General features: G+C 38.9%; 1 protein-coding gene across 1 annotated transcript in view; it reads right to left on the bottom strand.

Moving 5' to 3' along the window:
• CRIM1 (cysteine rich transmembrane BMP regulator 1) overlaps window positions 1-13411 on the bottom strand; it is a 177130-nt gene that overhangs the window by 89801 nt on the left and 73918 nt on the right. Inside the window, 1 exon segment of the mRNA XM_032102594.1 lies at window positions 1776-2018. Within this exon segment, the coding sequence (XP_031958485.1) occupies window positions 1776-2018 (243 nt within the window).

Genomic DNA, 13411 nt, shown 5'->3' on the forward strand with positions numbered 1-13411 from the left:
TCTACCAAAAAGACTTCTGAAAGAATGACAAATGAGTGGTCTTTTCAACACAGGTTATGTCTATCATGACAGACATTTCCCAATGCTTTCCCAAGGATGTCAGAAACTAAAAGACGACACTCCCCACTGCACCACATACAACACCAAAGTTATCACAAAAGGTACAACAAACATCTGTTAGACAACTGCCAAAGTAAACTATTTAGCTTGTTTTATTCAGAAGCGACAGCCAGAGTTCCTATCAACACTGCAGCAAAATGCATTTTAAATTAGATTTTAACTCAATCTTTAACTAAACAAACATGATTTTTAAAATGTCCTTGTTCATAGTGGTTTAGCACATATACTCCCACAAATGTTTTTTTTGGGTTATTTTTATTTTTGCTGTTAACACATTATGCAGTTCCATTTGAGATTGCTCATTCAAACTATCTTAAAGAAGAAAAATGTTTTGAAACTGTATTTTGAGAAATGTAATCTCCAGCTTAAAATTAAATTCAACACATATTGACTAAATTCACTACTCATGAATGGACAGTTACATACATCTTGTAGGAATAAAAGAGGTTGCTTATGGAACCAGACTAGGGTTATCTCATCTCTGAGCTTTACAATCACAGTAAAATAAGGAGCATGACATACTTGTTCTCAGTAGGTACAACTGTGATGAGATGCTTGGTGGAGCAACAGGTAAGAGTGTTTAAAGCTAATTAACCTGGAGGTTAATAGACATGTGTGACTAAATACTAAGTTTCTTCACTATGCATTTTAACTAAATACCAATGCCTTTAGTTGTATTCCTGAAGTAAAAGGGACAGAAGAGGAAGGGACTCTCAAAATGAAATATTTTATTTTTATTCTAGCATTTAGTGTTGAGGAAACGCTTTCTATTTTCCTTTCACTAACTCTGTTGTCAATCACAGCACTTGAACATACACAGTTCTCAGCAGAAGGCGCCCAACTGAAATGCCAGAGTAAACTAGAGAGCACTGATATCTTTTTTAAGGAGCAGAAATAAACACAATTTATGTTTTAATTGCGCAAGCACTTTATCTTGGCATAAAGCAGCACTGCTGTCACAGGAAGTAGTCCTCCCAGTTTTGTTTCCACCAGAAAACCCTTGCTGGTGCAAAACCCCTGTGAGGCTGGTTAAGCAGACATGGAGGTGCAGGAAAAGTGTTCTGGAAGCATTACTCACAGAGCTTAAGTTTTTAGGTCTGTGGCAAAAAACGGAAACACAATTTTCTCTGTTCAGCATGTTAACTCCATAGACTTGGTGACATACTCAGTAAAATGGGTGACATCACCCCCACAAGAGTATCTGCATGAACACCTACCTCCCAGGCCTTACTCAGCCCTTTATCCCGTATTTTTCTAGCAACATGGCATTTCAGCTATAATTCATGTAGTTCAGTTCCTCTCTAACTCTTCTTTCCTACAATTCTTCAGGATACCAAGTTAGACTCTGAAGACACAAGGTTTATTACCAGGTCTCTTAATTTCTAATCCCCATATGCAAAGCTCTACACTTCCCTTAAATCCATTCGTTTCTTTCCTTCCCCAATCACTTCAAAGTCACTGTTCTTCTACCCTCCTAACACACACCTTCATTTTTACAGTCCCATGTACCTTCACCTCTTAAAACTCCCTACAGCAAAAAATACAAACCGCTTCAGAAAACAATATAGGCTTTATTGGATGCATTTATATAGATTATTTTGCTTTTCAGACAGAAAAAATTGAAAAATGGGAAAAGAAATTGTGTCTACTTTTACCTGGCTTGCATTCATAGAGATCACAGCATTCCCCTGGCTTTCCCGATGCCTTAGAAACCAATATATTCAAATAGCCAGGTTGGCAAACCTTCCTCAAGCAGCCTGCAGGATTACACACACAACGGCTTGGGAGTGGACAGCATTCACCAGGAGGAGCATAGCCTTCAATCAAGATGGAATCTTCTGGACATCGAGGAGAAAACTGGACCTCACAGCGGGCCTTGGAGCAATCAGGTTTCTCTTCTGAAAAGGAGAGAAAAATCATCATGCCATATGTGTCAGTAAAACACTGAACCTGTAAAGATAAACTCAGACAAAGCTCCCTCTCTTCTGCCTCCTCCCAAAATAGTAAAAAAGAAAAGGAAACAGCAGCTTCTGAACTGATTAGTGAAAATTTCCAAATATCCTTTAAAAAGTATAGGTATTTGCAAGACGGCAGCTGCCTTATAAAATATTTCTACAAGTTTCCAATCCGTGTGATGTGTGTGAGGGTTGAACCCACACAGCCTCAGGTAGAGCTGTGAAGTCACACATTTGGCAAAGATGTTAAGAAACAACTTGTCATATCATGTCAGCCCTGATTTTCACACCTATACCTTCGGTTTCCCAAGACTTTCCATTATGGACTGATTTAAATGGATTGATTTATTAACCTGAACTGAGCTCTCACATATTCAAAAAGCAAGTTAAAAGTTCAACAGCTAACATATTTGAACAGCTCATACATTAGCAGAAGAGGATTTTTTCTGTACACAGTCCCAATGTTCACATTAGAAGCGTTGTTCCTATGTACTTCAGCAGCTTTAATACTAAAAGGTAAGAGGTTTGACTATGATGATGGTGAGGTTTGTTGATGATCCTTATGGGTCCCTTCCAACTCAGGATATTCTATGATTCCTTCATGTACAAGTACTTTTATATTTTTTCTTAAAACCATCAAAGATTACTAACCTAAATGAGGTACTAGATCGCATCATAGCTCTTTTCTTACAGTTAAAAATCCTACTATTTCAATCTATATTTAAAACAGCCTTGACTAGATACGTATTTTGCTTAGAACTTTAAATAACATTTTTAAGACCAATTTTTTTTTTAAACCTACACTTACGTTTAGGTTCTTATCTGCTTTATTAAACACATTGTTCAGACTGAACATTACTGGTTACAGTGGTTCACTGCAGAGTTGTATAAATAATAGATAACATACTAGTTTCAGTATTTTATTGATAGCCTTTAGTTTATGGATATAATAAAAGGCTTGACATTCTAGCTTTTAAAATTATTTTCATTTCCACTGCATGTTTGCTCAACATGCACAGTGACAGAACTGCTGCAGTAGCAGCCCTTAAAAATAATAATAAAGCCTTTAAAATACTCATGACAGACTCTTGATAGAGCACTTGTACTCATGATGACCCCTAAATTCCCACTGTTCATTACTGTATTTATCCTAGCGTTATGCATCCAGTGATCTTCTGATTTCCATGACTAATAGATAATCCCATCCCCACGCAATCTCTCATGCAAATACTTCGTATTATAAGTACTTTAATAAGTTGACCTGCTATTTTTCACTTGACTGCATTTACATACATACATGTACCTATATGACAATAAGCATTTCCTTAAGGACTGCTTAGATAATTCAATACAATTAAAATTTGACCAATGCAATAGGTCAAATACAATAAAAACTATTTTTGACCAATTTGGCTAACTTTCCAAAAGCCAAGGTTTGTCAGAAATGCACGTCAAACTGTTCAAATTCAGACTATTAAGGACTCTAGATAGGTCTTTTTTGAAGACCAATGCAAAGTCTACTGCTGGAGTTGGTAAGACCACCTAGCAAAGATAGGAAAACAAGGATATGTCACTACCTACATGTAAGAAGCATCACAAACAATAGAAGAGAGAAATTTAAAATATAGAACCATGTAAAATATTTCTGTATGAAATATTCACTCAGTGTTTTACAGTTATTATCTTCAATAGTCTTTTCCACGTTATTCTGCTCGATGTAGTTAAAGTTAATAGACTGCAACAGGAGTCTTACCTAAAGCCAGCACTGTTTTCAGAGGAAATGGTTTAAACCTAACCACTATCTTGCAAAATACATGTTTATGTTTCAATACCGGGTAGCATAACACCAGTAGGTATTTATAAACCTTTTTCTTCTTAATCCACATCACTATTAGTTTTGTACTTCATAATCCCAAAAAATAAACAAACAAAGCTCTACTAATAACTCCCTGCTAATACTCATGTAAATACTGTACTTCCAAATTACATCTCAAACTATGTACATGTTGAAATATTCCCTTCCCAATATACAAACGCAACTGAGCAACAGGAAACTCAAATATATTCACCCACACTGAATCAACCAACAGACAATTATATTTCAGCTTCCCAAACTCCAGCCCACAGCAGAGTCAAAGGCAGGTTAAGAAACTTTTTGCAGACTATGTCACACTTTTTTTCTTGATTTAGATGTCATTTTCATTTATGGAAAGCAGCTACTGACTAAAATGGTATGTGGTCAGCAGTCTATGAAGTGTTTCCTTAAGCATAATCTTTATCTAAAACATGAAAATCCAGCAGCTCCAGGTGTAGCATTACTATGTTGGTTAAAACTATCATCAGCTGGCACCGCCCTAGTGTAAGTGCATTCCAGGTCCAGAACTCACTGCAATGTAAGAAGGTGGGGGTTCAGCTTTACTGCATCTCAGTAAAAGCTGATGCGGGCTCCTCACTTTGATACCAATTTTGGATAAAAACCACTACTTCTAAGCAACCAATTCAGAAAAGTTTCAAGGTTTTTCTTCTTGTTATCTCAGCAAATGACAAGATCTTTTCTATCCACAGGGATTCATTACACTAAACTAGTTCTATCTTTTCATTATTTCATCGAGGAAGGTGTCAAAATTTAATCTGTTCTCAAAATAAATGACAAACATTAATACAGCAATAAATGTCACTGTTTTAGCAGAATTCCTGATTTAATTCCAATACATACAGCTATTTAAGATTTCATCAAACAAGAATTGTTTAATAGCTCTTTTTTTCTTTATTAACAAACACTTCTAGCCCTTACAAAAGGAACATTAAAAAAACCCCATGTAAGAACAAAATAATTAAAAATACGCCAACAGCCTCAAAAGACAGAAAGCAGGGTAATGCCAAGCCGTATTCCACAAAAAATCACTCACCAGTGCTATTTCTGCTACTTTGCCCCTTTTACACACCAGACAGACTGTTTCAAAGTAACTTCTCAACAGACCAAAAGAAGCAGAGCCAGCTGCTTCTCTGTCAAATAGACACATACACTGCAAAGCACTGACCTGTCCCCTAGATGTTTTAAGTTACCGTCTGTTACACAAATCAGGTTCTTCCTGACCCATGTCTTCAAAGTCAAACAATGCATCAGGACTTAAACTCCATTTTCTTATCTTTATTTTGATAATAAATAGAATATAAACAAATACTATGTATGTCCAGAAACAGGAGAACATAATTTTTCAAAGCACTGTGGTGAATGTAAAAAATTAGGCTTTTGTGGAAAGGGAGACCTATCTATAGGACTATACATGTGATTTACTATGAAATAAATTAGTATAGCAAATAAATACATATTCCTTAATAATAAGGCATCTTAACACACAGATTACACAGCAAGATACATGTGTCGCATTGTCCTCACCCACAGAGCAGACGCCTTCACAAGAAGAACTTCATACAACCCTAACTGCATGTAGAGGCAGTAAAATTGCTAAAGCAGATACATGGTTTCTTAACCAAGAGGCTGTACTCAGGACAATTATTGCACTAATTAAATTTATATTTTTATAAAACATTGTTCTACCTCTACATTTGAAACAACTGATACGCCTCATTTAATAAATTTACTATTCCAAAAAGGAAAGAAATTGCTTATACAACTCACCAATTAATTTACTGAAGTGAGGACTTCTATACACTTATGCTGTTTGATTATCAGAATCAGACAGTTAATCACAAAATCCCAGTATAGATAAGGTTGGAAAGGACCACTGTGGGTCATCTGGTCCAAACTCACTGCTCAAGCAGCTTCCCCCCAGAGAACATGACACAGGATTGTGCAATACCTCTCTAAGCAATCTGTTCCAGTGCTCAGTCACCCACACAGTAAAAAAATTCTTCCTCATGTTCAGGTGGAACTTCCTGTGCATCAGTTTCTGCCCATTGCCTCCTGTCCTATTGCTGGGCACCACTGAGCACAGCCTGGCTCCATCCTCTTGGCACCTCCCTTCAGATACTCACAGACATTGATGAGGTCCCCTCTCAGTGTCTCTTCCTGAGGCTGGACAGGCCCAGCTCCCTCAGCCTTTCCTCATAAGAGAGATGCTCCAGTCCCTTAATCATCTTTGTTACCCTCCACTGGAGCTGCTCCAGGAGCTCCACGTCTCTCTTGTTCTGAGGAGCCCAGAGCTGGACACAGCACTCCAGATGTGCCTCACCAGGGCTGAGTAGAGGGGCAGGATCACCTCCCTTGACCTGCTGCCAATGCTCTTCCTGCTGCACCCCAGGATTCCATTGGCCTTCTTGGCCACTGCTGGCTCATGGACAGCTTGTTGTCCACCAGAACCCCCAGGTCCTTCTCTACAGAGCTGCTTTCCAGCAGGTCAGGCTCCAGCCTGTGCTGGTGCCTGGGGTTATTTCTACCCAGGTGCAGAACCCTGCACTTCCTTTTGTGGAATTTCAGAAGGCTCCCCCCTGTCCATCTCTCCAGCCTGTCGAGGTCCTTCTGAAGGGCTGCACAGCCTCTGGGGCATTGGCCACTCCTCCCAGCTTTGTGTCATCAGTGAACTTGCTGAGGAGGCATCTGCTCCTTCATCCAGGTCATTGATGAACAAGTTAAACAATACTGAACCCCGTATTGAAGCTTGGGGGACACCACTGGTGACAGGCCTCCACTAGACCCTGTGCCACTGATTACAACCCTCTGCGATCTGCCGTTCAGTCAGGTGTCTTGGGGTGATTTTATGACAAAGTATTCCCTTATGGTCTGCTTTATATCCAGAAATGGGTCCTGCAGCTTTAACGGGTCCGAGGAAAGGGGGTGGGGGGGAAGCTGGGCAAATTCTCCGGCATGGTTTGTGTTCAAGGACTCATACACACTCCCCCACATTCTCTTGCCGCAGCAGAGCTGAGAGAGTTGACTCCTGCTTTTAGCTAACCTGTTAGCTGAGACAAGAAGCTTTTCCCAGGACTGAATACTGAAATCCTCCCGTAACTACCTCTTCTGGAACTGTCTGGCCTAGCTGTGATCCGAGAACCAGATCATCGGACCCCGTGGACCAGCACGGAGGCTGAGAGGACACCGCATCCTGGCCTTGGACCTCAGGAGGGGCTGAGCCAGCTACAGAAAAGAACTCTGAATCCACCAGCTTTCTCCACAGTGAGGAGGTTTAATATTGAATAGCTATTAATTTTTTCCTGTGCCCTGCCAGCACTTTGTTTGTTAAATAAATAGTTTTTTCACTTTCCTCCAAGAAATTCCTTTCCATCAGTGGGGGGAGGGAGTGCCAAAACTTGCCTTCTGTGGAGGAGTGGTTCCTTCCAGAGCGTTTCCCCCTAAACTTGTCTCAAACCAAGACACCAGGTCTCAGTCCACCTCACTGTCCACTCATCCAGTCCATACTCCCTGAGTCTGCCCTATGAGGATGTTGTGACAGACAGTGTCAAAAGCCTTGCTGAAGTTGAGGAAATAGAAAAAAACCATATGAAACTCAATCACATTTCAGTATATCCTTTAAAAAATATCCCAACCATTAATAAGGAGAACAATCACTTTTCAGGTATGCATCCACCAAGCTTCCCCTAAAAGTCTGAACTGATGACCTAAAACTCACTAAGGAAAACATTGCTGGCTGCAAATGCTGCTTTTATGTTCAAAAAAAGCAGCATTTCAAATAACTATACAAAGAAAAGAAAATGTTGGTTGGTTTTCTGACGAGGTTTCTCTGTGGGACACATTCTCTTTATAGCCTTTCATCAAACACCACCGAAGCTGGTAGCATTCTAGTATCCCTGACATCTCAGCAGCCTGAGCCAACAAAGAATCTCTACATAGATAAAGGAAGAGTCTGGATCAATCAAGCTTTTGCGAACAAACTATTCTGAGACAGACAATTTTCTTAAGAAATTCAGAAACGTAGCTGGAAATAAAACATTCTTAGTAAACTGAACACAATCCAGACAGGAAAACTAACATTTTGATGAATTCCAAACAAGAATCCTCTCCTTGGAAACAAACTTAATCCCTACTCTAAAAGGCAGCTCTAGAGATAATTTAATATACAGTTCTCCAGTTTACCAGTGACAGTGTTATTTTTAGATATAAATTACTACTGGTAGAAGTTTTGCATTTCAGGACAAACTTTACTTCTGTAGATCTGGAGGTTCAGGCTTACTTCCTTGTACTTTGCTAAGAGACTGAGAAAAGACCTTGCTGTTATTGAGTGCAAGAGAGAGTACCCCCTACAATTACTAAGAATAACCTAAGTTACAATGTATAATTGAAAAATAATAGCTGAATAAGATACAATGCACTGTGTGCTTTATCATTAAAACAGGGATCATTCACTTAAAAAGTCAGGATGTCCCAAAAAAATTTCTCACTTTCACCTCAGAAGTGTACAGGAAAGCTGAGCATCTCAGAAGTTGAGGCACAACAACATTCAAACTGACCTTTCACTGCAACCACAGCATACTTGTTATAAGGTGTATGAGGGGGAAGAGAACAATCTTCAAAGGATAGAATAATAATAAGAAATAAAGATATGGATTTGAATTTTTTTCTTTCCATTAACTTCAGAAAGGGTCTGTTATAAAGCAACAGCCATAAACCCAGAACTTTGTCACAAAGTTTCTCCATATCAAAAGCTACAATGTGTTTTTAAAATTATACTTCCCATGACCGTACAAAGTTCTAATGGGGAAGTGGAGGTATAATGGCAAGTTACTGAAGCACTTATGTTGCAACTAATGCTTTCTTTGAGAGAAGGCAGCTTCTTTACCTTCCTGAAAGGTTTATGCAATACTGGGTACTGGTTTGATATGTTTTTATTAAGACAGTCACTGAATATAGGAAGCCTAGATCTCAGGCGTTCTTCATTTCTTTTGTTTAAGTAGAGCAGTTGTAACAAAAACCAAGCCAAACCACCCCTCAACTTCCCCCCCCCCATCTTTGTTAATACCAAAGCACTATGTAAATAAAAATGGCTCCTCAAGAAATATTAAACACTTTGCTTTCACCTCTGTATCAAATTCTTTTCCTTCATTATGTTTGCATGCTCTGCTTTGACACGCAGAGAAAATACATGCCAATTTTATTTAATGAGAAAAGCAGAACTGTTAAAGCATTGGTTAGTACGGTGAAAGGATCCGAGGGTATAATCTAGTGCGGGAGAAATAGAAAAGCCCTGATGGGGATGGGAGGGTCTTCTCATTCTTCAGGTGAAGTGGAACACATCCATGCTTCTCAGGAAACCATTTCAGGGAGGAATTTTTATCATTTTGTCAGAACTTCATGTGATGCTGTTACTCGGTCACCATAGAAACGAGGACAGAATGTTTTATTGGAGGAGATGGCTGAAAAGAAGTATCAGAGACGGGTCCAAATGTTTCTATCAAGATATTTAAACTGTTCTACAGTTGATCCTTTAAAATCAAGTTTTTAATACATATGGATATACACAGATATACACACACAGAGATGGAGAGAATACATTCTCTTTCTGTTAGGTCAATACAAAGAATACAGAATAAGAAGCACTTTGAAATAGCAAGCTTCATATTTCATTTTTCTGAGTAGTTCAGAATAGGTTACGGTTTATAAAGATGAACATTTTACATGACTAAGCAAAGCAATGCACTACAGTTGGCATACATGCTTTGAAGGCACATGTTCAGCTTTTTATTTTTGTTTCACTGTAAACCATTTCTGTGAAATCTAGGCTCAAACACAGTCACTTTTATTGTACAATCTTACAGTCATCATTGAGATACATTCCAAACAACAGGCATACTGTACTGTTATACAGTGGCAGGAAGGAAATATTTAAAGGATTAGAGATAAACAAGAAAAATGATTACCCAGCTGAAGCAGTCAGACAGACAGGGATCGATATCGGAATGCAAAACACCCAAAAGGATTTTCAAGAATCAAAAGGGCAGTTATAGTAGATTAAAAAATGAGATTAACTTACACGTGTAATATGCACAGTACTGTATATGGGTGAACTGCTACAAATAAAAAAAGGAACTAGAGCCTGACCTTTTACCTAAAACTGGACTTTATTTAAAATCCGTTCTATTTTCTTAATGAGTCTTGCTACACTTCCCAGCATTCTGGTGCTCTGCATTTTATGGGCACACAGTGGGGCAACCTGTCTCACCCACATTATAGCCTAATCTTCTCGTATTATAACAACAGCATGGAACTAACCTGGGCTAAAAAAAGTGACACACAAAAAGACAGTCACAGATACCAGCTTTAACAAACATGCATTCATTGATACACATTTTTGCAACACAGTATTCACTACAGATTTCCCAAAGATTTTCCATTTCGTGGACCAAATAACCAGAAAAAGGGTTATATCACTCGAGACGGCTACAGTCAAGGAAGACAGTAATCCCCTCTGGGTAAATAGCAAAGCTATTCCAATGTTATAATTCCATTTCCTGAACTAGTTTCTTTTCCAATACTTAAAATATTAAAAAGAAAAGTGGTAATTCAAAACAAACAAACAAACCCCAAAAAACACCACACCAGAATTGCAAACAATCCTGACCCAAAACTGATGTCTTCCGAAGAAGGAATTAAGAGACTCAGTGAGGATCTGTCAAACACCTTCATCTAAATGCAAATGCAAGTTCTATAAAACCAATAATGTTCGTGGCAGTAGCTGCATTTGGTTTCAGATCTCCCAGCTCACAGCATTCTTCTGTTATGCTTAGAAGCACTCAGGTCTTGAAATCCCAAAGGTAATTTTACTTTTCCTTCATTTTATTCAAAACCTGCTTTCAATGAATAAGTATTAGCTTGATGCCAACAAGTTAATCCAAATCAATAATAGATAACATTAGCTGACAGAACTGTACATGAAGGACATGAGCCCAGCCCACTGCACAGAACACAGGGGAAGCTGTGCCATCCCTGGGACAGGACCCATTTCTACTGCTAACTGCACTGTGTTCAACAGAAATAAAGCACCTTTAAACACCAGTGGTAAAAATCCTTCAGAAGTTAGTTGGAGAAATGAGCCAACAGCTGTAGTCAGATTTACAGCTGTGTTGCCTCTATTGCAAAATAAAATTTAAAAATGTTTTCAGTACTGTCATGGCTGGAATAACATTGTATACTGTGATTTCTTTATATAAGAGAGCCTGTTGTGCTGGATGAATGGTACTACTCCTACTATTGTTCAATCTTTATATATTGGCAAATCAACTGAAATTTCCAAAGAAAGAGTATGCAAACAGAAATGAGATAGTCTCACCTATAGACTCAGGACTTTAAAGAATGCCAAATCATTCTGTGAATAAACCAAAAATGGAAACACTAGATTTATAATCAATATAAACTGCACGTACTTCGATGACTTACAAAAATGTACACAAGCAGTAAATTTACTTAAAGCAGAAAGTACTATTTATTGCAACAGTATATTCAGCTGCAAAACCAAAGGTAATGCTGAGTAAGTGCCAAAATGATGACAAAGCACAACTATTTGGAACAATTTCAATTCGCACAGCTTAAGAAAACAGTACGAGCCTTTGGAGAGCTGGGAGCCCTTGGCACAAGAGCCCTCTGCACTCCCTTGGAGGAGAGAGGCCTGAGGGCAAAAAGACTCTCCCAGAGATAAGCAACCTTCCTCAGGGTCATGGTGACAAAGTGAACCACCCCCAGCACGCCTTGTTTCTATATGGTGATAGCCTGTACCCAGTTGGCTAGTTGGTTTCTACCCCACCCCCTGCCTTTCCCATAAAAGCCCCCTGTTTCTGCCCCTCAGGAGGGAGCCTTTGTCCCTGGCCTTCCCTTCATAGGGGCTGCTGGACAATAAAAGCTGCCTCTGTGGAACTGCCAAATGAGGCTCCTGTCTCCCTGTCCCCAAGTTCACCTTGGGTGATTTCACAAAGAGCTGATATCACAAGAACTGGAATCACTTGTAGTGGAGAAGTTGCTACACTTGCTGAAGTCACCTGCTGCCCAGGGTGGCCTGCCACCGCCCCTGGAAGAGTTGTTCTTTGCAGGACACGCTTTCTAGGAAGGTCGTGGCACACCGGTGCTGACCAGCATCGGACCCCCCCCCGTGATACGAGCCTAGCTGATATCTGGAGAAATAATCACAAATATTCACTGAAGGAGAAGCGCTGCAATGCACACCTTGATGTGGAGAGGAGAAAGGGATTTGAATTCGAGGACACACCGTATACCTCACAAAGGACAAACCTCTGAAGACAGCTCAGGATGAAAGGAGCACCCAACAACTTACTCTACCACATAATCACACCCAAAGTAGTGTCTCAAGTTACTCTTAGCTTCTTACTTAAAGTCTAAAAACATAAGCAGAACAAGGACTCTTGTGTTTGCAATAAATGCAAATTATAATGAAAATACATACATGAGTTTACAAGGAGTAAGAATTCACATGTGTATGAAGCTAGCAACTGAGACGGAACAGCAGAAAGGGCAATCAGTTTTCTGGAGCTGATTAAAAAAAGCACCAGAGTTGTAAACATTAACTTAGAAATGAGGGGTTTGATAGTCAAAGAAATGTAGTTTTTGTTGTTAGCAAAATTGAATCAACTCCTGTCTGCCCTTCAGTGTTTTGCTTGGTTAATAAAAATAAATTTAAGGTATGTGTTTTCTTTCAGTTCTCTCTGATAATTAACTGATAAATGTTAAAAAACCCCACTAAAACCCACAACACCCAGCCCACACACAGTATAAGAAGGACCTAAATGCCTTAAGACACTTCTGGCAAGTAAACTCCAGTATGCAAACTAGTTTTCCCAGTTATTATGTTCAAAGAACCTCTGTCTCTTACCAGCTTAACCTCTGTATTTTTATTAGAGGCTTAACCATGTGTTTCTAAAATTCTTTCACAAAAATACTCAAGATGCATAATTATCAAGAAAATCAACCCTGTTCAACATTTTGATCTTCTCTTTATTAACCTAAGACATCACAGTAGTCAGAAACTACAAAGAGAAGCATAGTTTCCTTCTTTTAGGTAAACAGAAAGTGACTGCTTCCAATGGCGAAGGCCAATGCCTCAGTGTTTCAAGACATTTTCACACTCCCAACTGCCTTGGTTAATCTCTCTTGACTTCTCTGACTTAGCTTCTTCCTAAACCCTTCAAAATAACCTCTCTACTTTAGAATTTAAACACATTCTTATTATACAAGATTTTCCATACAACCAGAGATCTTCCCAAATTCTTGCTTTTTTCCTTTATGTCTTTTTTAACATTAACATTTCTGTTGTCTCCCCAGAATGAGTTTTAATGCCAACTACTCTAACTGTTCCTTTGCTACTCATCAGTTACCAAATCTGCATCATTATTGAACAAAATTTCCATGCATT

Source organism: Corvus moneduloides, chromosome 3 (assembly GCF_009650955.1).
Source record: "Corvus moneduloides isolate bCorMon1 chromosome 3, bCorMon1.pri, whole genome shotgun sequence".
NCBI lineage: Eukaryota > Metazoa > Chordata > Aves > Passeriformes > Corvidae > Corvus > Corvus moneduloides.